Source organism: Nansenia antarctica (assembly GCF_963989245.1).
Source record: "Nansenia antarctica genome assembly, chromosome: 8".
NCBI classification, from domain to species: Eukaryota; Metazoa; Chordata; class Actinopteri; order Argentiniformes; family Microstomatidae; genus Nansenia; species Nansenia antarctica.
In genome coordinates, this window is record NC_137678.1 from 40,612,998 (window position 1) to 40,640,060 (window position 27,063).

Genomic DNA, 27,063 nt, shown 5'->3' on the forward strand with positions numbered 1-27,063 from the left:
ATTATGGTCCTCTGTGCTTCAGTTGGTAGAGCATGGCGCTAACAATGCTTAGGTTGTGGGTTCGATTCATATACAGTGGGGTGCAAAACTTTGGGCACCCCTAGTCAAAATGCCCTTTATAATTAATATCTAAGTGAAGAGAAGCAAACCTAACCTCTAAATGGTACAAAGTTAAACATGACACATTTTATAGCAGGATAAAACTTTTTTTTTTTTTTTACTTTTTACGGTTTCAAAATAATAAAACAAGGAAAAAGGCCTTGTGCAAAAGTTTGGGAGCCCTGTCAGCTAGTACTTGTAACTCCTCCTCGGACAACTAGAACAGCTTGCTTCCTGTAGCCAGCTAAGTCTTTCAATTCTTGTTTTTGGAATTGCGGAACCAATTCTTCCTTCCACCCGCACAATATTGCCTGTGTCCCCAGCTGCTACACAACCCCAAAGCATAATGGATCCACCTCCATGCTTAACAGTTGGCACAGTGTTCTTCTCTACAAATGCTTCACCCTTTTTTCTCCAAACATACCATCTTTGGTTATGGCCAAAAAGTTACATTTTGGTTTTGTCTGTCCAACGCACATTGTTCCAATAGGCTTCTCAAGGTTTTCCTTTGCTTACTTCAGACACTTAATTTTGTGTTGAAGTCATACAGTGCAAAATAACAGCATCCACACAGTCAAACACTGCAAAAAAGTCGTTTATTGCTAGCTTTCTGTCATAGACCTTTTCAGGCAGACCGAAAGCTCGCAATAAACAAAAAAAAATTGCAGTGTTTGAGTGTGCGGATGCTGTTATTTTGCACTCTATTGATACTCTTCAGTTCCAGCACCTCAGCAAAGTCTGATCACGGATGAGCGGTGGTATTTTCACTGTGTTGAAGTCATAGGAAAGGCTTCTTTCTGGCAACTCTGCCATGTATTTGTTTGTTGTTTAAGGTATGCTGTATTGTTGTCCTGTGAACAACTAAACCGGTCTGCTACTCTTTTTTGAAGCTCTTTGGCAGTGATGTGTGGGTTCTTCTGAGCATTTCAGAGTTTTTTGTAGCCTTCTCCTTCATGGTGGAAGTGAACTATCTTGTGATTCTGACATCCTTGGACAACTGTTTAGAGTAACCCATGGTTTTGCCCCAACGAGCAAATCACCTTAGTCTGGGCCTTAGTAATCATTTTCTCAAAATGTAACAAAGAATAATCCAAAAGGGTTCCCAAACTTTTGCACAGGGCCCTTTTCCTTTTTTTTTTTTTTACTTAAAAATGCTAATAAAAAGAAACCTTGCCTTAGAATTTGCAGAAAGGTGTCATGAATTTGCAGAAAGGTGTCACAACTTTGTAGCATTTAGTGTTCAGGTTTGCTTTCAAATCACAACAGACATTTAAATCAGGGGTTCCCAAATGTTTGGCACCCCACTGTATAGTGGAAAATGTATGCATTCACTGCAATGTAAGTTCTTATTATTATTAACACAGACTCAGTAGCGTGGACAAACAAACAAAATTAAATTCACACAAAGGGTCTTGCTTAGGGTGATGTACCTGTGTTGAGTAGTGACGGAATTCATTACATTTACATTTTTGGCATTTAGCAGACGCCTTATTCTAAAGCGACTTACAACAAATACATTTGACGAAGTAAGTAAATCATCTATCCACCAGCCATAGCAGGAAAAAGTAATCAATGCTCAGGCCAGGGGCCATTGGCAGTCGTCGTGCTAGAAGATGGATTGTTTTTATATATATATATAATTAATTATTAAATTATTATTATTACACAGGAGAAACAGCACAAGGGGGGTTAGTAGATGTCTCAGGAGGGACAGTTAAGGTGTAGCCTGAACGTATGGCTCTCATTCATCTGTGTTGATGAATAGATAGTTAGGTTTTGCTGGCTGTTGTTATAGTAAAAGAGGATAGCTATCTCTACCTGGTGCTACCTAGCAGACTGCCGCTGGAGGAGATGCTGGACTCGGAGGCACAACGTCGGCGAGGCTCCAGAGGTCTGCTGGGACCCAACTCCTTCACCTCCTCCCTGACAAAACCGTTGGACAGGCCTAGGGAGAGGGAGGGGGGTAGGGAGGGAGGGAGCGGGAGGGAGAGAGAGAGAGAGAAGAGAGTTCAGCCAGTCAGCGCACATGCACAAACCATAGCATAAGGTGTATTGTACCACGTTTTTGGGGGATGACAGTGTTACGGTCAACCCAAAGATCTATGAAGATAATGAGTGTCCTGAGAACAACCCCTCAGTGTTTCCCATTAATTACACCTAGTCTAATTTGTCCTGCCATATTCTCATGGTGAACGGAAAGTATTTTAACATGCAAACGAAGCGATTTTTACACGTGAGCGACGCAATCTTTAGGATTCACACTGCATCTATTGTAGGTCCATACGATTTAGAGCCATACAAAATGACAAAAGACTTTAGAGGGTCCGAGGTCCACCCACCACAAAATCCTGTGGGAAACACTGTTGTGTTGTTTACCTGTGTCAAGGCGTTTCACTGCAGACTCGTCCTCCCCCTCCAAGTCGCCCTCTGCCTCCCCCTGGCTATCATCACTGGCACTGCGCCTCCTCTTCCTGGTGTGGAGCAAGGTCTCCAGCCTGGGGATGACCACAGACAGGAAGGTCTTCTGGCCTATCTGAGGGCACGCCGCCTGGTCGTCGCCCTCCTCTCTGTCCACTCTCTGGGGTTTGTGGGGGCTGGTGCTCTTGGACTTACGGAAGAGTACGGCGGTGCGGCGGTTGACTGCGCCGGAGGGCCTGGCGAGGGTGGAGGTGGCCACGACGCTCACGTCCCCTTCCGAGAGCAACAGGGGGGCCTGGGAGTGACCGTTGAGCTTCTCCTTAGGGGGAGCGAACAGGCCAGGCTTCTCCCCGTCGAACTTGACTCGTCTTTGGGATTGCGTCTTTCCGTCCGTGGCGGGGGAGTCGATGGGTTTGAGGGTGGGGGGCTCGGAGGCTCGTTCTGAGTGCAGGAGAGGGGGGAGAGAGTCCGAGGGCTCCAGCTTTGGAGGTAGAGACTTGTCCCCTGTGAGAGGAAAGACAGAACCAACAATGAAGAATGGATGTTGCTAGCCTGGTAAACGTCACATGAAATACTTAATAACTCACAAGAATAAATGTTGAAAGGTAACTTATTGTAAGTCTCTAGTAAAAAAATCAATAACATAACAATTCTTGAAGAATATTTTCTGTAGAGAGCTAAGTCTTGGGGTGCTCACCCACACAAGGCTTGGATTTCAAAGCTCAAGTCCTAAATGATCAATGAGAGATCCATGATCCATGATGCATTCTTGATGATAGATAAGACATGAGACCTGGGCCGAAAATAATTTAAAATTCTTTAGCCTGGAGTGCAAGCTCACGGTTTGCACTTTTGGGGCCATTCCATTGGTGCCATTGTACAAGGCAAACTCAATCAAGCACAGCTATGAAATGTTTTCACATACGATTTGAAGCCAGGTCTGGACCTGAAAACCCTCAAGATTTCGACAAATTAGTCAAACCATCAGATAGGATTGCCATCCATTTCGCTAAAGAGGGATCAGCACTCCTGGTGCAGCAGACAGACTCGTACAGACACACTCGTGCCCCAATCACTGTCCGGAGGCAAAGGACATGTGATCTCCAGGAAATGGATGGCATTCCCAACTGATGGTGTGACTAATTTGGGGTCGGGGTTAATTCCTGATCAACATGGGAACCCTCTTTTGGCCAGAGAACAGAGTGCTGTGGACCACATGACCAACAGGCAGACTTCAAAGTAGTTGTGTGAATCAAGAGGGCCCACTGTGGCTTGGCTATGCTGAAGGAAAAGCAAGCCCACCATCGACATACAGACTTCAGAATGCTCAGTTTGGGATTTGGAACTCTAATGGTTGGAACCATGTTAGCACCCCGAGTTCCAAGGCAACACGATTCGCGTCATCGTTGTGGAAGGTTTGGAGCCAAAATGGAGGATAGTTTCAAAAATCTTTCTCTGCATTTCTGACTGGCCCTTCCGGGTCTTACTAGTCCGCTAACTGGCCTCTATGGCCGAATTACATACCTTCATCGTCCGGACAAGTCTGTACAGCGACCTTTGCCCCCTCCCCTCCAGTTCTGCTCTGCTCTGGGTGGGACTGGGATGAGGAAGAGGAGTGGGAGGGCAGGACTCTCTTCAGGCTCATCTCACTGCGCACATCGTGGATGGTCTTCTTCAGCAGTTTGAGGCGTTTGCTGCGAGAGGGGCTGGACTTCATGGCAGTAGTCAAATCCAGCTTTTCCAGCAGCTCTTTCAGCTGTTCGTCAAGAGGCATGTGCTTCCTATTGGCTGGGACCAACAGTCGGTCCACTGTAAGAAAGACACAAGATCGTTCAAGATGAGACAATCAGGGCTTGACATTAATTTTTCAGGTACTTGTCCTTCGGACAAGTGAACTTATCTTTTACTTGTCCGAGAGCTCAAGTTACTTGTCCAAATCCAAAGATTTTGAAAAAGCAATAATATGAATAATAATATATTATACTCTCACCGGCCACTTCATTAGGTACACCTTTTCACGCACCTTTTCACGCACCTTTTCACGCTTGTTAACGCAAATATCTAATCAGCCAATCATGTGGCAGCAACTCAATGCATTTAGGCATGTAGACATGGTCAAGACGATCTGCTGAAGTTCAAACCAGCATCAGAATGGGAAATAAAGGTGATTTAAGTGACTTTGAACCTGGCATGGTTGTTGGTGCCAGACGGGCTGTTGCGTGATATTATAGGGTCAATATGGACCAAAATCTCTGAGGAATGTTTCCAGCACCTTGTTGAATCTATGCCATGAAGAATTAAGGCAGCTCTGAAGGCAAAAGAGGGGTACCAACCCCAAGGTGTGCCTAATGAAGTGGCCAGTGAGTGTATGTGTATGCAAATAACACACTTGACTACTATTGATTTGATAATGATGCATCCTTAATTTTCAAATGTATTCAATATTTTGTAATTATTTAAAAACGTAACCCCTAACCCTAACCCTTTTAGATTAAGATTGGCCACAAAAGGGATGAATATCTAGGAATATTTACAAAAAATGTTTGTAACTATAGTCTCTCCCCAATGGAAGCAATCTTATTTGCTAGCTTTTGGATAGTATTCCATCCTATATTCAAATTGAGAAATCTATAATTAGTGTCATTCTGAAGTTCGCATTGCGATGTGCTGGTCTTAAAACTTAAAACCTAAAATATACGATCGCATCGAACTACATGAAAATAAGCGGCATTGAGAAGAAGCGAATACGCGTTCACGTGAATAGCACTAGTGACAAGAGACCCACAACACTATGGCTGCGTTCGTAAACTCGCTCTGGAATCTGATTAGCACTCATGGAATGCCTTTTGTCCAATCTCGTCTTTATGACGTTGAACGCAGTGTGTGCTCTGGCGCTCTGAGCGAATTTACGAACTATGACGATAACGAACTACGAGAGACTGAAATAGCGAGAATGAGGCGCGGCATCGCTTTGCTTGCTATTTTTTTTTACTATTCAGATCGGAAGGAGGAATTCATGTTTGCAGATATTAATACATATCGATTTCTTTTTTTGTTTTGACTTGTCCATCGGACAACTGCAGGAGGAAGTCCACTTGTCCGAACATAAAATGTACTTGTCCCGGACAAGCGGACAAGCCTTAATGTCGAGCCCTGGACAATGCTTATTTTTACTCTATATAGTAATAGGAATAAAGCTTTTGTATTGAACTGAAATGATCATCTCATGGAGAGACAGTTTACTACGTTGCAGTAAGGAGTGCTATAGATCTATTCTGCCTGCCGCAATAAGACTGTACAACTCCTCCTCTGGCTGGCTCGATCTGGCCGATCAGACTGGAGGATGTTAAATCATACTGGAAGGTTCTTACTGTATATAATGTTTCAGATGTCTATTTTATTTTTAATCTATTGTCACTTTATGTTGTTGTTGTTGTTGTTGTTGTTGTTTGTGATGTGAGCTACTGTAACGCCTTCATTTCCCCTCAGGGATCAATAAAGTATCCATCTACTTCTAAACACAGCATAACCCAATCGGGAATGTACTATTCATCACTCCTGTGCATCAATCCTTCCCCTTTCTTTTTGGTCCTCACCATCCTCCCAAGAAAAGGGTGTGGGCACTTCGATCTTGGGCGCTTCCGGGAGATGCATCCCGCTGTCTTTCTCAAAGCCGATTCGCTCCATGTCACGCCGGGTCTTCCTGAGCAAGGCCCCGCCCTGATCTCGGAGACGCACTGCCGCCCGGTAGAAAAAGTTGTCTTTGGAGTTGTACTTCATACAGTTGGCGATGACGAGGTTGAAGTCCTCCTCAAACTCCTCCAAGTTCCTGTAGACCTGGTCATCGATGCGTTTCCTCATGGTTGAGAAGTCCATGGGGTGCTTGATGTAGTCCAGATAATCAGGCACCTACAGTTCCATAAAATATAGGTTAGAACAATAACAACAACAACAACAAAATGACTTCTACCTGTGTGGTTTTCCATCAACATCGCTAAAGGAAAATCCAGGCTTATATAGTCTCAAGAGACTTATCAAAATAAGCCTGGATTTCCATTTAGCGACATTGATGAAATACCCAACAGGGGCTCTTTATCAATGAAAGATCAGTCTTCACTGTTCAAAAGATTCACCATTTTCAATTAAAATAAACTAGGTCCTGTACCTAAAGGAAGAATTAAGACAATACTACAAATGAAAAGCATACTTATAAAGCCTATGACCAGTGAAGAAATGTTAATCTGCCACGACTGTGGCAGACACACACGTCTCAAAGCATGTGGAGCATAGCTGGCCTCCTGTTTGTGGAGTGGAGCTGACCTCTTTGATGTTGACTGGCTCTGCAAAGATCTTGGCCTGGTCCTTCTCCTGGAGCTGCTCCAGTACCGCCCTCAGCAGGATACTGAAGGGAGTGAGCTGCACCTCCAACAGACTCTGCTGGAGCTTCATCTACAGGCCAGGCCATGGAGGAGAGGGCAGGGGGAACACACAGAACACACAGAGGGGAGGGCAGGGGAACACACAGAAGTGTTAGCGTCATCGGCTCCTCGTTACTTACCAACACACTTATTTATGTGCCTGTGTCTACTATTACTACTAGTACTAATCAGTTTTTTCAATGGCAGTAAACAGTAGATATAACCTCAGGTCTAATAACAGCATTATCTTTAATGTGCCAAATGTTAGATCTGAATTTGGTAAAATTCTGTTACAATGCTCCATCAACGTGGAATGTACTTCAGAAAAAGTTGAAACTTAACATGTTCATTCCACTCTCTGACTTTAAACTGTATGTTACAGAGACTTTGAATCATACATGCAAATGTGCTTAGGTTATCTATGTGGTTAGGGTGTCTGCTCACTGTTTCTGTTGTTATTTTATGTTGTATATTCTATGTTTTTATACTGTATGTGGTGTCTTTTTAATTAAGTGCTGTTTTTCTTGGCCAGGGCTCATTTGAAAAAGAGTCTCAATATGACTACCCTGGTTAAATAAAGGATTAATAATAATAATAATAATAATAATAATAATAATAATACTACGGAGAGAGGGAAAAACAAAGAAAGACAGAGACTAGTGTGTTCTAGTTTCAGTCGTTTTTGAGTTATAATGTCAATACGGTCCCATTTACGGGGACGGTGTGGCCCACCTCCTCCCTCTTGAGCTTCTCCCTCTTGCGGATGAGCTCCAGCAGTAGCCTGGCTCTCTCCAGGTCGTGCCTGAGCCGGTGCCACTCCTTCAGCTGCTCCTTCAGGGCTTGGCTCTCCTTGTTCTCCTTCGGCAGCTGTCACATGTAAACACCAGGGTTAGCATCACACAACATGGTTTGCGGGCGACAATCAAGTGTTTTGTTGTAAGTCGCTTTGGATAAAGGCGTCTGCTAAATGCCAAAAAACATATTTCTTTAAATGTAAGTGATGTTTACATACATTTCTGTGACAATCCAGCAAAATCAACAAGTTTACAGATATTACCGACGGCGGTCAAGCAAAACCAACAACTTTGCAGATATTACCGGCGGCGGTCAAGCAAAATCAACAGGTTTACAGTTATTAGAGGCGGCAGCCAAGCAAAATCAACAAGTTTACAGATATTACAGGCGGCAGTCAAGCAAAATCAACAAGTTTACAGATATTACAGGCGGCAGTCTAGCAATGTCAACAAGTTTACAGACGACAGTCAAGCAAAGTCAACAGGTTTACAGACGACAATTAAGCAAAATAAACAAGTTTACAGACAGCCCCTCGGGCCACACATTGACACATGCAGTATAGTCCACCACTCTTCCTCTGTAGGGATCAAAACAGCATATACAAAACAGAAGATCTCAGCCACGCTATGACACGTGTCGATCACTTAACCACAGAGGCTATAATCTGAGATTAACACCAACAATCATCAACATTAGGGTAACCGGTGAGCTCTCAATTATATACACACAATGCCCATGAAACGATATGTAGTCCACCTATCTGCTAGAGAGTGAGAGAGACAGAGCGAAAAACAGAGAGTGAGACAGGGCAAGCGAGAGAGAGAGAGAGCTGTGTGTATGGCTGACTGACCGGCTTCACAGTTCTCCGGTCCTGTTGGCTGGATTGAAGGCGTCTGATCAGGGGCACTCCATTCCTCGCTTTCCTCTTCAGTGTCCAGTAGTTCAAGACCAGCTCGACGAACACCCTCTTCTTCATCACAGACACCTGATTAAGGATTGTGTTTAACCTGAGGAAAAAGTGGGGGTGGTGGGGGGAAGGGATGGGTAAACCAAAAAATTGGGAAGAGTTTAGAAAGAGTTGCATATGATCTGTATTGTACAATTGATCCTACAGCTGATTACTTCAAGTTCTATCTTGCCTCGTGGAAGGATACCATACTGGAGGGATCAACAATGTGATAGAACATTAACTTACCTCTGAGGAGGGAAACTAGGCACAGATACAGCCGGGACTACTTCCTCAGTCACAGGCTTAGGCTTCTTATTCTTCCTCTTCTTCTGCCTGGCTTTCGACCTCCCCCTGGAACCCCTCCTGCCTACCCTTTTCTTACAGAGTCCATTTTTGGTTTTGGCCGCGTCGTCGTAGATGGTGAGGGGTCTCTTGACGCAGCCGTTGGGGGTGTGGGCCCCGCAGTAGGCGGTCTTCTTCACAGAGAAGGTCGGCGCTCCGCTCTTCGTCACATCCTTGATGGGCTCCATTTTCATGAACAGGCCCGCCTTCTGGGCACAGCTGACGTGAAAGGCGATGTAGCAGTTGGCCTTGTGACACTGGATACAGGCTCCGACGCCCTTCTCCTTGCAGAGGTAGCAGGTCAGTTTCCAGCGAGCCGGCGGGATGTTGTTCACGCCGTCGATGGGCTCGATGAAGACCGTGTTGGAGAAGCCCACCTCGGGCACCCACAGGGCGCACACCACGTGACCCCAGCGGCCGTCCTCCGTCTGCTTCACCGCCCCGCCCCTCTTGGGGCAGAGGATGCAGCTGGCGGGCTGTGCGGGCGACTGGAGGCAGTGTCGGCACAGCCACTGGCCCTCTGGGATGTAGGGCACGCCGTAGCACTCCTGGTGCACGGCCAGGTTGCACACATCGCAGAAGAGGATGGCGTTGCTGTTGTGGCACTCGCCGTCCATGCAGATGCAGCACACGGCGTCCTCGTCGATGAGGGACTGTAGGTCCCCCTGGGCCTGGCTCTCCAGGTACGACTCCTTCTCAAAACTGTCCACCAGGAACTCAAACACGTTCTGGGACACCTGACTGACCCCCTCGCTCCTCCGCTTCTCGTTGACCAGGTCCAGCCAGGCGTAGTCCTCCTCGTCCATGTCGTACTCCACCTCCTCGTCCAGCTCCTCCACGGTCTTCTCCACGTACGTGTAGTATGCGGGGGGCCTTTTAGGGACAGCCGGGAGGTTATACTCCACAGTGCGGATTTTGGCCTCCGGAAGTGTGCACCCGGGTGCCTGTGCCCCTTGCGCGTTGATCAGGGCAGCGTTCTTCTTCTCCTGGCTGTTTTTTAATCGTACGGACCGGAGCAGTACCTGCTGAGGCTTCTCCGTGTTCTCCTTGTTGCTGGTACACTCCATAATCTCTTGTGCCGTGGGGTCGTCGTCCAAGATGACGTCCATCTTGTCGTAAATACTGATTCTGTGCATTCGGCCGTCGATCTCCATCTCGACCAGTTGCTGTGCCTGGGCGTAGGTCAGAGTCTGTTTGTTCGGAGACGGCTGGATGGGCGACGGCGGCCGCTGAAGCACGGGAACCCGGTGGTGCCGAGCTTTTTTCTTCATCTTGAAGTTCTGTACAGCTGTAAGGTGCAGGGAAACGGGGCATGGGTTAATTCTGAACAACAGTTAATCACGCCCCCCATCCCTCAACTGGTTTTACCTGATGAGAATGCAGTGAGGAAACCAGGATAGGGTAAACAAGCAGCTAGTTAGGCATTTCTAAAATCTCTGTGTTGTGATACCGATTTAGGTCTATTGTTTATACAGAATCTGCTGTGTTTACTCTTTTATAGCCTAGTATGAAGGCACCCACTCCAAAATCAAATCTATTCCAAGAAAACAATTGTTCAACGATGAAGATAAGCTTTCATCACAAACAAACAATTCAGGGTTTTATAAAGTCAATCAACATGAATTCACATTAAAAGTTATCATCATAGGTGGAGATGGGTCCGATGCTAGATAGAAATGTGTCACCAAAAAGCATATCAGGGGGTAAAAGCCTGGATTATGTTTAAAAGATTAACACAGGTTTCCCACAACAGCATGAGATTACACTATCACAATTCCTGCAGTGCATGCTGCTGTCAAGATAACAGTTGCCCGACAAGTCTTATTATTATTTTATTTTTTTGAATCTCTGCATTGGGATGACAAATATGATCAGTTTCATAGTAGAAATCTCTCTCTTTGACGTCGCTGTTTTTGATGTGCTGTTTTTGTTTTTTGTTTTTGATGTGCTGTTTTTGTTTTTTGTTTTTGATGTGCTGTTTTTGTTTTTGATGGGCTGTTGGGACATGTTTTGACTTAGTGGAAAGAATCAATCTAAACTTTCCAAGCGGTAATCATTCAGAGGCTGTTGTGACATGGCCACTGCAGCGAATGAACAAGTTATTCTCGCGTACAGTGCGTCAATGGGCTGAGCCTTTTAAATAGCCTAGGAGTGGCAAGTCTCCCACCCACCATAAATTGCACCATTTGCACCATTGTGTCTGAAGCGGGAGTGCATTGGTTTGGCCTTTTTTTTAGGGAGATAGTGCAGCTAAGCTAAAACACAGCGCGACCTCCGCAAATAGAGGAAGCCAACGGTGTCAGTTGGCCAGTTGCTAACAATAACATGACTACGGCTAGCTAGCCACCGTTAGCAACCTAGCCAATGGCGTCAAACAAAACAAGTCATTGAAGCCTTAAAAGTGCATTGTATTCGCTTCAACAACCCGGCAAATGAATAAGTTACTATCGGACTATAATGTACATCATCCATACACACATCGTTGCAAATAAATCGCTAGCAAAACATACCTTGGAGCCACACACCGCTTTGCTAGTCGGAGATAGTAGCTAGCCAGCAGCCGTTCAAAGCAATGGCGATATGGCCTGCTAAGTGGCTGTAATTCCGTACACAATGTTCTCATCCAACGGGCGATGCTCGGGCTTTTCAGTGATAAATCAGAGGTATATATATATAGTTGTGTGCCTTCGGCAACTGAGGTCAAATAGACTATATAGGCTCTATCGTGAGCATAAAATGATGTGCTCTATGAACCACAAATGGGTCTGAATGATTCGCTTCCTACAAGCGAGCAGTGCAGTGGCTGCAGCACCAGCGGGCTCCTCTCTCTCTCTCTCTCTCTCTCGCTCTCTCTCTCTCTCAATCATCCCCCAACACACAACAATGCGGTGGTTCACTAGTGTCCCACCCGCCGCGCACAACGCAGGCTGCGTATGACGCGAGGGGTCATGTTGTGTGTAGCGTGGTTACTAGGACTGTTCAGTTGCCCCATCTGCCCCCTTCACATTTCATATGAGGCTACAAACCAAAGCACGAATGAGAACAATAGAATTAGAATACCTGACAAAAAACACAAAAATACAAAGTTGACCGACACAGTGGTTTGACTGTATAAATACATGTATTATTGCAAACAGCATTTGTTTTTGCTGCTTGACATTGACTAATTGTTCACCCAACACATCTGAGCCTTTACTGAGAACGCATTTCATTAAAGTCAGTTAAATCAAGATTATGGTCCAATCTGGCTGTTTCATTTGTCACTAGGTCTTAGGAAATGAGGCAATTCCGCGAGGTGGTTCGTTTGCATTGCTTTGCCCCACCCGATGGCCTTGGCGCTCCCCCGTGCCCCTGTGACAGACCCTTCGGGTCAAGAAACCCCGTCGGTAAAGGTCACGTTGTAAGAGGACTGATACGATGGAAACAAACAACAACACCATCGACAAACACCGCTTGGTTCATGCAACTGAAGACGCCACACACACAACCCCACAACTAGACGACCGCGCCGTTCTCAACCGCTGACTTGCATGCGTTCAGTATCGATACTAGGATCGAAGTGTGTTGGGTTGCCTCGATGTGGGTGTTTTGTTTTGTTTTTTATTACCCTGTCGCCATATTGAAAACCTTTCCACCCGGTGACATCATAGAGCGTGTTCCTTCCTTCCGTCCGTCGCTGTGTGGAGCTGCTGAACTGAATGTGAACTGCCAGTACAGGGAGACAAAGCGACGGAGTAATTCCCCCCGCTGGATCAATCAAATGTGTTCGTATTTAACTGTTTAGGAACCGAAACCCGGTGAATAAATACATCGCTACTTAAAGGTATGTACGCTATCTCGGTCTAATATGATTTGTAGAGGCTCTTTTTTAAAGGGATCGTCGTCGTGCTTTACTGGGCTGATTCGGTTCCCCGTGTGGTTCGTCTGTTCCATTGCCAGGGCAGGATCTGGTTCTGCCTCACCAGGTTATGTCCTGTGTGTGTGGATGTGTGTGTGTGTGTGTGGCCTAGCAAGGCTACACTGTAGCAGACAGTCGCCAGATTACTATCCATTCTGGTGTTTACATCAAAGGCAGTTTGTTAAGTAGCGCTTCAGATTTGTGTTTTAGGAACCCCCCGTGTGACTGAAGAGTTAGCTAGAACGCGTGTGTGTATTTATGTGTGGACGTACGTGTGTGTGTGTGTGTGTGTGTGTGTGTGTGTGTGTGTGTGTGTGTGTGTGTGTGTGTGTGTTAGCTAGCTTACTTACTTGCTAGCTAGCTGTATTTGTTTTGTGACCCAGTCAGTTGATCCAACACACTGGACGACGTAGCTCCCCCAACACAAGATGAGCACGGTAGCAGTCACAGTTCTGAAATGACAAAATGTGTGATACACATCACTCTTTCTTAGTTAAATCTTACAATGAAATGGCTAGCATATAGCTAAGTTAGTTATTCTAATGGATGGGCCATTTGGCTGCTTGGCTATTGTCAAAGCAATGAATTACTACATGGTCAGTTCAAAGCAGTAGTTAAGACAGTTGTCTTTTAGTTTGGTGTTGATGCGATATCAGGTAGCAGGCGGTGGGGACACAAGTAGCCAAACCCGGAAAAGTTTCGTGTTGTTTGCAGGGTTAGATTTATAGTCAGTTAAGCATCTCGGCTAGGCTAACTGTCCATAGATGGACGCTGTCCTTTTGTTCAGAGGTCACTCTCAGAGATAAACTACAGTTAATGAGTACTGGACACCAGTGAGACACATGGTGAATATGTCAATGGATAGTATCAAGTATGTTATTGATGCTTGGAGCTTGTTAGCTTCGCAGCTGTCTAGCCACATTCATGCATATTCGTCATATGTCTAGTTCCGGGTTATTACGACGAAACACTACGATTTCCACGTTAGTTTATGGCGGTTTGAATGAGATTTTCTTACAAAAGTCTAGCGCTGAATACTTTTGAATTGATTGATTTGATTTTAATGCATATTGAGATGGTGGTTGGTTGGGGGGAAAATAGTATATATAGGTTACGACACTTTGATGGACGACTGACCCCCCCCCCCAAACATTTCCTACACAAAACATTTCCTACACATTCCTATGTAGGAAACCAGTGGATTAGAGTAATGTTGAGGGTGTTATTTAGTTTGATCAGTCATTTGTTCTGTGGCTTTGAGCTTGCTAAATATATGTTTTTATTTTTTTTATTTTTTTTGTTGTGCAGAATGTGTATTGCCGAGGGTGTCAGTTGAGTAGTCTTATGACCTGAGGGCAGAACCTGTTGGTCCAGGACCTGATACTCTGGTACCATTTTCTGTGTTGAGAGAACAGGGTGTGGCTGGGGTAGGAGATACAAGACCTAGGCCGGAAATTTAAAATGTAAACACACACTAAATGGGCATGATCAAAAGATAATAAATAAAAAAAAACATTGAATAGCAAATGTGTTGTATCAATTTGTGCTATCTTGGCAACCTGTTAAGCAATTCAGTCTATGGTTTGAAGTTTCATTAAATGTGTTTTTGGTCACACTTTACCCCAATATTGTTTCTATACCTGTGTAGTAACGCTGTAATTTTTCTAGTAACTTTAATTGTCTGAACATGCTGTTAGGCCAACATCCTGCAGTACATTAATTGCATCGTAATGTTGTGGAGAAGTTTGTTCGACAATTGGAGTAGGGACTGTATTATGGAATATCCAGTGATCGTGTGTTTGGCCCAGCTGGTAGAGCATGGCGCTAGTGACGCTAAGGTTGTGGATTCAATTCCCATGGGACCATTATATAAATAAAAAAATGCATGCCCTCACTGAAGTCAATGTCGCTTTGGATAGAGGTGTCTGTGCTAAGTGGCATCATAATGTGACATTACAGTGACAACGTTATGTAATAATAATAGGCCTATATAATAATAATACTAATATATGCCATTTAGCTGATGTTTTTATCCAACGCGAGATTGCAGTGAGTGCATACATTTTTCAGTATTATGGTCCAGACTACCGTATTTTCCGGACTATACGTTTTTTCATAGTTTGGCTGGTCCTGCGACTTATAGTCGACTTATATATCAATATATATATAATTTCATACTGACTGACATGAACCAAGGAGTAAACATTACCGTCTACAGCCGACAGAGGGCGCTCTGGGCTGCTCTGGGCTTGTGACAACTATATGCTGCTCCTATACCCCTGACGAAGTTATCTAAAACATTAGCTTGTTGAAGCTAAGCAAACGGTAGCTTGGTGAACTTGCTTACTGGTAACTTGCTTGTTGGACTCGCTGGCTTGTTATGTTCATTTAGCCTATTCAGCCTCCCAGGTATGTTCTTTATGCTATTGTGTAGCTGAATAACTGTTAATGTGTTATGTTAACATACCAGACTTCTATTCAGCCTGTTGTTCTGTGTGCTATTGTGTAGTTGAATAAACTTGCCTTTCCAGATTAAATGTCTGTTCTCGGTCTTGGATTTTGTGAAATATATTTCTAAATAAATGTGACTTATAGTCCAGTGCGACTTATATATGTTTTTTTCTCTTAATGTCGCATTTTTTGACTGATGCGACTTATACTCCGGAGCGACTTATAGTCCGGAAAATACGGTAACCAAAGCCTAACTATTTTACTCTGATACTTGTATAATGGGATGTAATAGGGGTGTAACGTGATCCGTTCGGATCGCCCTCCACGGTTCGGAACGCATGTGTACCGCGGATCAATTGCAAAATGTTAACAAGTAATAATATTACTTAATATCTTACTTAATATCTCTTGTAAATCACAATGTAGAGTTGCCATGAAAAGATAGACGCGACAGTTGCGGGCTTTGTTTTACTCTAAAGCGCAATGATAGGTTGATAATGCGAAAGAAAAAGAATCCGTTGTTTGCTCAATACACGTGAAGCTGGGAATCCACAACAACAAGGCTGCGTTCGTAAATCCGCTCTGGAATCTGATCAGCGTTCAAGGAACGCCTCTTGTCCAATCAAATTACTTGGTCCCTTTATGATGTCGGACCCAGTGTGCGCTCCGGCGCTCTCAAAGCGAATTTACGAACGCGGCCCAAGTGTATCATGTTACGTTGTTCGGCGGAGAAGAACTCGAAATGCCTCCCTCGTCATTTAAATCCCATGTATGGGAGCACTTTGGCTTCTCTGTCAACTATGACGGGAGGCACGAAAAACGTAGCTCGACAACTTCTGATAATGTAGGCATTTTTTTCATACCATGTTCAAAATAAGGGTTCACTTTATTATTTAGTTAAAAGTGGCATAAAACATGTTTATTCATCTGCTTTAAAGAGCCCAGTGATTCACTGCTGCAACCAGGCGCCTCCTCCCTCTCTCCTATCATTTAAATTGAGTTTATTTCAGTATAATTATGTAATGTTTGAGTGTAGAATATGTTATATATATTATATATATATATATATATGTGTGTATATATATATATATTACCAGTTTTGACATCTTGAATGTTGTTGGTTTTTGTCACATAGTAAAAGTGGTGTTTTTACAGAATTCAAGGAAAAAGCAGTTTTTATAAAAACAAAAATGTTTTGTGTTGATCCGAAAAATGATCCGATCCGTGACTCAAAAACCGTGACACGATCCGATCCGTGAGTTAGGTGATCCGTTACACCCCTAGGATGTAACAATAAACTTGATTATGAAACCCACGTATTACTTTGTATTTTGATGTATTATAATCTCTCTCTCTCTCTCTCTCTCTCTCTCTCTCATATCCAGATCTGACTACAAGAGGTGGAAGCGTGTCTTTCAGCCCATCCATAAATGGAGAATGATATGTTTACCCCCTCTTCCCTGGACAATAACAAACCAATCCCCACATCTGCGTGAGAGATGCAACACCCATGACGCCTGAACATTTGACAAACTGCATTCGATAAAAGAAAATTTTAGTTCTTCACAGTATTTCGTTCTGTTAACATGGATGAAGAGGAAGGTGTTTCTCTCCTAAGTGATGATATGGGCTCAGAGCCCAATGGCAGCATAGAGAATAAGAAAAGAGAGGCGAAAGGGACATGTCTGAAGATTGAGGGCCAAGATGGCTACGTGTTTAAATCATACAGCATTGCCCCCCATGAGACTGAAGATACTAAGACCCCCTCTTGTTCCTCACCAACACTGGCTAAAGACTTGTCCCCCGAGTCATCTTTTCTTGAGGGGGCGTCAGACGATTTATCTTCTCAGGTTGAACAGTTATCAGGGTCTGTGATAGCAGAGGAGGCATGCGGCAAACAGGATTCCCCTGCCTCTCCAGCAATTTCACTCAAAAGCTTAAACACTGACATAAATAAAGAGAATGAGACATCTGTACATATCAAGGAGGAAGAGGTGGAGGACGAGGAGGACACAAACAGCATGGAGGAGGGTGGCCACGAGAAGGAAAGGTTATCATTTGATGGCTCCATAGGTCCTTTTGTTACTAGAGACAATGATGATTACAGTAACATGCTTAGTGGGTACACAAGCACCCTTTATGATGTTGCAATGGATGCTGTCACTCAAAGCCTTCTGTCATCCATGCGAAGCCCTGCTAACCCAAGGAAGAAATCTCCGGCTTGGAACCATTTCTGCATATCTCCACGTGATAGTACCAAAGCAATCTGTATGTATTGTATGAAAGAGTTTAGTCGAGGCAAGAATGAGAAAGACCTCAGTACCAGTTGTTTGATGAGGCATGTACGAAGGGCTCACCCCACTGTGCTTTTACAAGATGGTGACCTCCCTTTAAATACTTTGACAGGTTCTGTTGCCTCTATAATACCTCCCTCAAACTCACCAAATAACGGAGACATAGCAGCTAGTATGACTACCGCCTCACAGAAGAACACTTCACCGTCCACCTCCTCAGCAGAAGGCTCAGACGTATCATCCAAAGAAGTGTTACCAAAAGTTGAACCAAAACAAGAAAATTGTACCACAAACGACATCGGCACACTCTCATCCTCTCATTCCAGCAACAACCATAGCGAAGATGCGATGGATGGAGGCTCTGAGCGCCTAGGAGCAACTCCCAAAAACTCAAGTTCCCGTAGAAGATCAGCTGTATGGAAACATTTTTACCTTTCACCCGCTGACAGCTCCAAAGCAGTATGCATACATTGCATGAATGAATTCAGTAGGGGTAAGAATGGGAAGGATTTGGGGACAAGCTGTCTGATTCGTCACATGTGGAGAGCTCACAAAGAAATTGTCATTGAAGAAAATGGACAGGGCTCCAGCATTCCACCACCCTATATAAATCCACCCACATTACTGTCTCGCACACAGCTTCAGGACCCAATGGACATTAAAAAAGAATCACCCTTTGCCCCCTCCTCACCAGAAACAATATCAGATGAAGTGCCCCTTAGCATTGTTGAAAGAATGGATGTGAAAGAGGAGTCAGATGACACACTGAATCCGTCAGGGCAGGAATCCTCACTCAATCTTTCCCTTGGACTACATGCCGAAGATACTCAATTACCCTCCTCACCATGTGACCTCTCACTGGACTCGAGCCTGAAAACAGATCAGAGCTCAGTTTTCCAACAAAACAAAAAAATCATGAAACGGGTTAAGTCCGAGGTGTGGCACCATTTCATTGTGTCACCAGTTGACCAGCTAAAAGCATTATGTCGATACTGCCCTTGTGTCATCAGCCGGGGTAAACGCGGCGACTTTGGAACCAGCTGTTTAATGCGCCATCTCATGAGACGGCACCCTGATGTCCTCAAAAACCAAACCCCCACCCCCTACCCCACGCTGTCTGCTGCCGAAGACATGTCAGCCAAAGTGACTGAAAACCCCACCAGTGAGAAAAAGCCACGAACTCTGCCTGTGTTCAGTAAAAAGACTTCAAAGCTGTGGAATCATTTTTCTATTTCCCCTAGCGACCCTACGAAGGTAGTTTGTTTACACTGTAGCCGCACAATTAGCAGAGGCAAAAAGACGACAAACCTCGGCACTAGTTGCTTATTCAGGCACATGCAGAGATTTCATGGACATATTCTTGAAAGTAACAATAATAACTCAGGTGATGTGCCGTCTGCTGAAATTATCGTTAAACAGGAACTCATGGACACTTCTTCCGTGTACCAGGAAGAAAATTGTGAAAGATTTGATGACTACCACCCGGTTGCCAAAAAAATCACCACACTTGTTGCAGAAATGCTTGCACTGGATCTTCAGCCGTCAACTCTGGTAGAGAACGCTGGGCTAAACCGATTACTGGAGTACCTTCAGCCTCAGTATTCTCTCCCCAACTCTTCCTACTTTACCAGCACTGCCATACCAGACATGTACGAGAGGGTGAAGGAGGTTGTTCTTACACACCTGAAGGAGGCTGAAAGTGGTATCGTCCATTTCACGACAAGCATCTGGGTCAGTAGCCAAACCAGGGAATATCTGACACTCACTGCCCACTGGGTGACGTACGAGTCAGGTGTCAGACCTCAGGGCCAGGACTTCCACTGCTCTGCTCTCCTCAGTGTCTCACAGATAGACTGTGACCATGACATGCTAAATATACAGAAGCAGCTCGAATACCTCTGGGACACCTGGATCAGCTCTACAGGGCTAAAGAAAGGATTCACTGTAACTGACAATGACTCCATTAGGGATGTCCTGGAGGACAGCGATCATGTCACCGTGCAGTGTTTCGGACATGCCATAGACCTCATCGTGAATGAAGCCATAAAGAGTCAGAGGATGGTTCAGAACTTGCTGAGCATAGCCCGGAAGATATGCGAGCGTGTGCATCGTTCAGAAAAGGCAAAGGAGAAGTTGGCTGAATTGCAGAGGGTGTACCAGCTTCCAGAAAACCAACTCGTTCAGGACGTTCCCTCAAAGTGGAGGACGTCCTTTTTCATGCTTGAGCGTCTAGTGGAGCAACAGAAAGCCATTGACGAAATGTCAATAGAGTGCAACTTCAGGGAAATGATCAGTTGTGACCAGTGGGAGGTGATGCAGTCAGTATGCAATGCATTAAAACCGTTTGAAGTGGCATGCAGGGAGATGAGCAATCGCACTGCTACACTAGGCCAAGTCATACCACTAATTCACATCCTCAACAGGAAAATCGACATGCTTTTTGATGAAACAATGGGCATTGACAACATGCTCAAATCCTTGAAGGAGGCAATGGTTAGCAGAATGTCATCAACTCTACACGACCCAAGATACACCTGGGCGACAATGCTGGACCCACGGTACAAGACTTCCTTGTTCACAGAAGAGGAGGCGGAGCAGTGCAAACAGGACCTCATTCGAGAACTTGAGGTATCCATATCTACCTCAGCTGAGACGAAGCCTCCGTTGTCCAATGGGTGCAGTGAGGTCCCAGTTTTATCAAACGGCTCTCCCTCAAACAAGGACAACCTCTGGGCCCTCATGGACGACATCAGACATAAGATAAAACAGGAGGAAAGGCCAAAATCATGTGAGCTTGCCGTGCTGGAATACTTGGAGGAGGACATACTTGATCAAAGCTGTGATCCCCTGGACTATTGGAACCTCAAGAAGTTCCTCTGGCCGGACCTTGCCAAAGTAGCTGTACGCTATGTGGGCTGTGTGCCCAGCATTGTCCCAGCAGAGACTCTGTTCAGCACTGCTAGCGTGAATTGTGCTCTGAATCAGTCCAGGCCATTGCTAGAAAATATGGAGGGCATCCTCTTCCTAAAGGTCAACCTTCCCTTGATTTATTTTCAGTACTGATGATACCATTGCTTATGAGCCCTTATCAAGGACCAAATCGCATGTCTGTGAAATGGCCCTTTTGAATGGGCAGGCCTAACTCGTAAGGAGAACAAATGATACACTGTTTGGTTCATTCTCAAATCATGGAACATTCGGACCATACATTTGTTTTCTTAATTGCATTGTATGTGTACTACTGTTAAACACTTTAGAACTGATATCAGTCCAATACTCAGTCATAAAAGTGTGTCAGGGAGGGAGGGTGTATTTAGCTGTAGGGTTTGTTGCTGTATTTTTATTTTCTATGTTGAGGTTTTGTGTCTTCTCTCTCCTTGTGCCTTATCCAAACTACTTCAGGTCAAAATGCTGTAAATACGTTGATGATGTGCAAATTATGTGCAAATAAGTCTTTTGAATATAAATTATGGCTTAAAATAGAAACAATGCTGAGTTGGTTTTTTTAATGAAAACATGGCCCAAAAATAAATGCTGTGACTGAAAGATGTTTTAAGTTTATGTTATTTAATTCTTTCATTGTGAATTTGTGGCTCATGGTACTGTCTGTTAGGAATAGTTGTTTTTTTACTTGCTGAAATTGTTGAAAGGTTTATGTAAAAAATAATGCTGTATTTTCAGGTAAGCAATTTTGTTTTAATTTCAATTTGTCTCAAGCACAATTTTAAGTTTATTTTCAAAGGGTTAAATTATGGGTTATTGTCAAGAAAAACAATGTATTGTACATTTTTATAAATCATGATTTCTGAACTTAATTTGATAAATGTGTATGCATTGACTGGAACCTTGCAAATTTTGTGGTCATTTGTAAATAAAGGTTTTCTTTATGTATCCCCCTTGTTGAAGTGTTTCATGCAGCACAGACACCACACATAAGTTGCTCATATACTTGCGGTCCCATATTCAGACTGAACAACTTTATAAAGAATACAATGCTGCCACCTAGTGGATTGTTCATGCAGCTTGAAAATTACGGATGTGGTTAAACACGCACAAAAAACGGCATTTACTCATAATATTAAGGCAATAACGTTATTGTATCCTATTCTATGTTCTATTATATTCTATGATGTGAATGATAACTATGATTCACTCAGTTGTATGGCGAGCAAGGATCTCATTTCATATACAATGATTTAGATTAGCTAGTAGTTAGCTTTGTGCTGTCAACCGTCGACAAGCTAACTAGATTATGTTGCGGTCGTGATAACACAGCCGGGCATTGCCCTTGTACAATGAATAACTATAGCATATTAGCCTGTTTAATACATAATAATGTATAATAACTATAGCATATTACCCTGTAACTATAGCATATTAGCTTTTCTACTTACTAGTTGCGACCTTTGGTGTCTCCGCTGCTCTCAAATGAGTCTCGAGTAAACGTTAACTTTTAAACGTAAACGTTCTTAACGTCCTGGGTCTCGCGAGACCAGTTCTCTTCGGCGCCGAAAGCAGAGTCACGCGGCTGCGTCTACGGCAAGGTTGTTGTATAGTCCTTGAGCCAAACCATTTTTCATTACCAAATTCTGGGAAAATTCTAGATGTGATTTTGTTATTCCTATACATCCCTAGATTATGTTTTGATATGATAGACCTTTTGGTTTGGCAGCTTATTAGTGGTTATCACCTCTTAAAGGTATGGAGTGCTTTTCTTCAAAACCGGAGTTTTGACAGAAAAAGTCCCCTGCCATATCTTGCTCCCCTTCGTATGATTCGCGCGTAGCTGTGCTGTGGTTGTGATAGAGACATGAGCCCTTTCATGTTCTTTATGCGCCTGAGTCTCCTAAACACGTAGAGACCAACCCCGAGTCGATCAATGATTCCTACGATGAGCTGTGGTAACTTTCCCGCACCTACCCCCTACCGGTGAATGCCTACTTTTTGCGGTTTTCCGGAGGTATTGTGCGGTAGGTGCGGGAAAGTTACCATAGCTCAGCGTAGGAAGTTCTGATCGACTCGGGGTTGGTCTCTACTTGTTCAGGAGACCCAGGCGCATAAAGGACATCTGGCTCATGTCTCTATCACAAGCACAGCACAGCTACGTGCGACTCACTCGAAGGGGAGCAGAATATGGCAGGGCACTTGTTTTCTGTGGGCACCGTGCCGGAGAACTTTAAGCCCTGATACTGTACGGATAGTCGGATACACTAGTATGTGCACAGACTTTCCAGAAAGCAACAAACATATTCCACACTTCTGATTTAATAGTTTCCAGAGCTCACAATGAGTTCTTTCATTAATGTGGGCATCTATAAAAACATACAAAATCACATTGAATAAATCACAGCATTGTAAATTCTGCTTTCAAGATGGAACAAGTCTGTTAAGTGCACTGTGATGGCATGGTAATTTTCAGTGGCACTATTTGCATACTCGCAGTACAGTGTTACAATGGTGCAGGGACAGATTGAGTTCAACCATATGCAACTACTATCTCATACGAATTTGAGAGAGAACAGAACACCCATCTTACGTCACACACCCCAAGTTTTGGTCACTTAAACAGGCTTCACACAACACCGAGCTTACCCGATCTGTGAAGTGCTAGCTGTGATCTGTTCTTATCAGTTTACATGTTCCTGTCCAACCCTGGTACAATGACTATACTGGATGCATAACCAGGACACAGTACAGCTCAGCTGGGCTGGGCTCTGTTGTGGGGTAACGGTATCACTCATCAGTCTACACTAGTCCTGCTCTGTTCACCTCTTCTGTTTAGTTTCATGTACTCTTTCCAGCAACACTACTTTGTTCCCCAGTTGTACACTGAATGGCGGAAACTGAAACACGTTCAACGCTATATTACTGAATCCCTGGATGAATGTAAGCGGCTGGTGAGAGTCACTGAGTAGCCCTATCTGCGTTGAGTTTGCCTCCATGAGCAAATGTGAGTACATCTTCATATCCGGATGTCCAGGGGCCAGGTCCTCTCGCTTGTCATACCTGACAATAGAACACAGTACAATTATTTCACTATGGCAACAGACGTTAACATTCATGGACACAGCTTAAGCCTAGCATCCTCAATGGAGACTTTCCATTGCAAGTTAATCCTGGACAAGGCCTAGTCCAGCCCTTACAATGGCAACAGAAATTAACATTCTCACCTCCAATTTTCATTCTGCTCTAGGAAGCGTGACACACCGGTTTCGGCAGCATACACATCAATATGAACAAAGACATCTGAGGAGAAAGAGTAAAAGAACAACCTACAGTCACCACAGCATTTTGAAACCATCACGTATATCTGTGGCTGATTTTAGAATAGTTAAACTACCAACCTGATGAAGCCGGTACTAATGTGTGTAGGTCCTGCATCCCTCGGCCCCCTGGGTAATTGTGGTGAGAGACATACAGAGATATACTTGAAAACGCTGCATTTGTCACAAGTTGACCAACCACTACCAGAGAGCCAAGTTTATACATCCAGGACTTGTGGTAGTTGTTCAGACTGCAATAAACAAAGAAAAAAGGGGTTATACAAATACAAAATGATCTTGCAGAGCTCAGAAGCCAATATTGTTTCAGCATAGACTAACTTAATACAAATAATACTACCTACTAGAGTCTAGACTATGAGTCCATTAACTTTAACAAAGTTTTTTTTAATTTTTTTTACTTAATTCTTCTTGAATAGACGAAGCGTGGTAACATAAACAATGAGGGGAGCTCTTCACAATATAAGTCTCTCTCCTTACATGAAGGAGCAGCCTCGGGCAGCCACCACGTTCAGCACAGGGAAAGTGTAGAGGATGAAGCGCAGCTCCTTGTGGGGCAGGAGGGAGTAGAGCAGGATGAAGCCCGCGGTGGGCAGCAGGAGCACCCTCATCCGCCTGTCCAGGAGGCCTAGTGGGATGAACAGGACTGTGCTGCCCAGCGCACGGGGCACAGCAGAGTAGAAGTACCACAGAAAGGGGAGAGTTTACTGGGGAGTAGAGTCAAGGATACAGACGTTGATATGGTGTGTGTGTGTGTGTGTGTGTGACATCATCTGGGAGTCATCATAACAACACACAGACAAAACTGGACAGAAGCTTGCTTTACAACCATGATATAATCGTTGGAGAAGTTGTATTTTACCATTGATGCTCAGAGAAGTGTGTGTGTGTGTGTGTGTGTGTGTGTGTGTGTGTGTGTGTGTGTGTGTGTTGTACTGGTCAGTTTTCTTTGATGAGGACAGGGTGATTTGTGATTCAATTAGATGAATATGTGCGTGGTTTGTTAATGGAAAGATATTCCCCAGTTGGAGCTCTTGTTCATGACGGTGTTGAACCACAGGACTTCACCCTCTGGCCAGAGCAGCTTCTTCCAGAACAATGAGTCAGTGCCGATGGTAAGAACTGAAATATATAGACAGATACTAAGCCATGGTAACTCTTTAGTTTCAGCATGGTTTCAGCTGGTATTTACCCAGTATTTACTAAGAAACTGTTAGGTAACAATGGGTACTTACTGTAGCTAATTATCTATAGAGCTATTTTATAACATAAGGGGTCAGTTTCACAGACATGGCTTAAGCCTAATCCTAGACTGAAAAGCATCTTCAATGGAGATTTTACATGAAAGTGTGATTTAAGTCCAGGACAAGACTCAAGCCTTGTCTGTGAAACCGGCCCAAGGCGTACTATAGTTGAAAGATGAAGATTAAATTGTTAATGCTTTGCTGTACATAAGACTGAACAGGAACGACTACCGTGCCACGCAGGAATTAGTTTTAAAAACAGTGTTGCATCATGGGATATGTCTAACATAATGTCTGTTGTGAAATGACGCACCCAACGACAGAACTCCTGCTGGGATGGCATAATACAAGAGCTGGAGAAACCCCAGCCGTCTGCTTAGCAGTGACATCAGTAACATGAGGCCCAGAAAGATGCACAGTTCTGACCGGAACACAATGATCACCAGAGCAGAGAGGCCGATGAAGGACCCAAACCTCTGCCCCATCCAGGAGGTGAATGCCAAGAGAACTGGGGAGATAAAAAGTTAAAAATTAATTCTAAAGATGACGATGCATTAATATCATAAAAAGGTTGTCCCCAACATAAACATCAGTGGATATTACAGAAGCGGATTTTATCCAAGGCTTTTGGGCCACACTGTACATGAAACAACCCCTGTACCTGTGTAGTAACTCTGTAAATACACTAGCAACAGCATTGTGCCAGGCTGACGTAGTGCATTGGTCATTTCTTTGTTATTGCAATGTAATCGAATTGAGTGGTTAATATATTATTGAACAAGTTGACCTAGACCTACTGACTAACCACATGATAATACAATGTTATTGCCATAATTGCAATGTTACTTACAGGACAGTAGGTGCAACTGAATGTAAAGTGTTGTACCTATTGGCAGAGCAAATACATTGGGGAGAGTTCTTGTACTGTAGAACATCAGATGAAACTGCGAGGCGCAGGTGAGGCAGAACAACCCAGCGACGGTGGACCCGAACTGTCTCCGAACCTCCCTCTGCATGCGCCATAGCGCGCCGACCACACACAGCCCTAGACAACCTCGGACTGGAAAGGATCGGACAGTGAAAATGCACACAGTGAACTTGGCTGCTGAAAAACTGCTGGAATGCATACTGTATTGTGTGTGTATATTGTGTAGCAGTAAAAGGTACTCTGCCCCCCAGGACCCTCTGACTCTGTGTGTGTGTGTGTGTGTGTGTGTGTGTGTGTGTGTGTGTGTGTGTGTGTGTGTGTGTGTACCTATCAATTGCGTGTAGAACTTTGGAGCATCTAGCAGCGACAGCAGGTAGACCATCGGGGAGCTGAGCGTGGACAGAACCAGCGGCCCCAGGAACGACCGTGGCACCACACCTGGGAACTCACGATGGTCATACTGTAGAAAAGAACACGTCCCATGGCAACATCAGCATTAGCAATAACGTTTTTTAAGGCACTATATAACCAGCTATATCGTTTGCAAGGCGGTGGCATCATGCACCCCGAGTTGAAGCTCATGTCCATTACGACAGATCCCTAGAAGAACATTTTGAAAATCTGACCTGTACATCTGTGATTGAGTCTAAGCATCTAGCTTAAACTACAGGCATGCTGTTAGCTAATCCTAGAGCGACAAGCCAGAGGAGAGATCCTTACCTTTTCCAAATCAAGTCTGTGATAAAGAATGTCATGCACTGCTTGTAAATTGAAACTCTCTTCGACTTTTGTAAAAGGACAAATAGACAAATGCAAAAGAGTGACAGAAATGAGTAAAAACAACAGTGACTGTCCAGAGTAACTCCTCTTCTCTGCCATGATGTTACAGCCAAGCCAGAAAAAACTTCCGGGTTGTAAAAATCCTCTCCTGGCTGGAACTTCAAAA

General features: G+C 44.2%; 3 protein-coding genes across 3 annotated transcripts in view; 1 reads left to right on the top strand and 2 right to left on the bottom strand.

The window, feature by feature from the left end:
- brd1a (bromodomain containing 1a) overlaps nt 1-11,638 on the bottom strand; it is a 16,990-nt gene extending 5,352 nt beyond the window's left edge. Inside the window, exons 1-9 of the mRNA XM_080537564.1 lie at nt 11,532-11,638; nt 8,926-10,309; nt 8,581-8,737; nt 7,668-7,802; nt 6,838-6,966; nt 6,114-6,426; nt 4,042-4,326; nt 2,476-3,021; nt 1,918-2,044 (exon numbers count right to left, since the gene is read on the bottom strand). Of these exons, the coding sequence (XP_080393690.1) occupies nt 1,918-2,044; nt 2,476-3,021; nt 4,042-4,326; nt 6,114-6,426; nt 6,838-6,966; nt 7,668-7,802; nt 8,581-8,737; nt 8,926-10,292 (3,059 nt within the window). The 5' untranslated portion in view covers nt 10,293-10,309; nt 11,532-11,638. The remainder of the gene's footprint in view (nt 1-1,917; nt 2,045-2,475; nt 3,022-4,041; nt 4,327-6,113; nt 6,427-6,837; nt 6,967-7,667; nt 7,803-8,580; nt 8,738-8,925; nt 10,310-11,531) is intronic.
- A 7,544-nt stretch (nt 11,639-19,182) lies between these two features.
- Nucleotides 19,183-20,727, top strand: zbed4 (zinc finger, BED-type containing 4; the record flags this gene model as incomplete). The annotated part of the gene is made up of 1 exon (XM_080538338.1): nt 19,183-20,727. The coding sequence occupies one exon, from the start codon at nt 19,183-19,185 to the stop codon at nt 20,725-20,727; it is 1,545 nt and encodes a 514-aa protein (XP_080394464.1).
- Nucleotides 20,728-23,260: 2,533 nt separating this feature from the next.
- alg12 (ALG12 alpha-1,6-mannosyltransferase) lies at nt 23,261-26,996 on the bottom strand (the record flags this gene model as incomplete). The annotated part of the gene is made up of 9 exons (XM_080537790.1): nt 23,261-23,670; nt 23,835-23,910; nt 24,009-24,178; nt 24,426-24,648; nt 24,963-25,067; nt 25,503-25,697; nt 26,076-26,249; nt 26,445-26,577; nt 26,838-26,996. 9 exons carry the CDS (start codon nt 26,994-26,996, stop codon nt 23,430-23,432), a joined length of 1,476 nt encoding a protein of 491 aa, XP_080393916.1. The 3' UTR covers nt 23,261-23,429.
- Nucleotides 26,997-27,063: the final 67 nt, after the last annotated feature.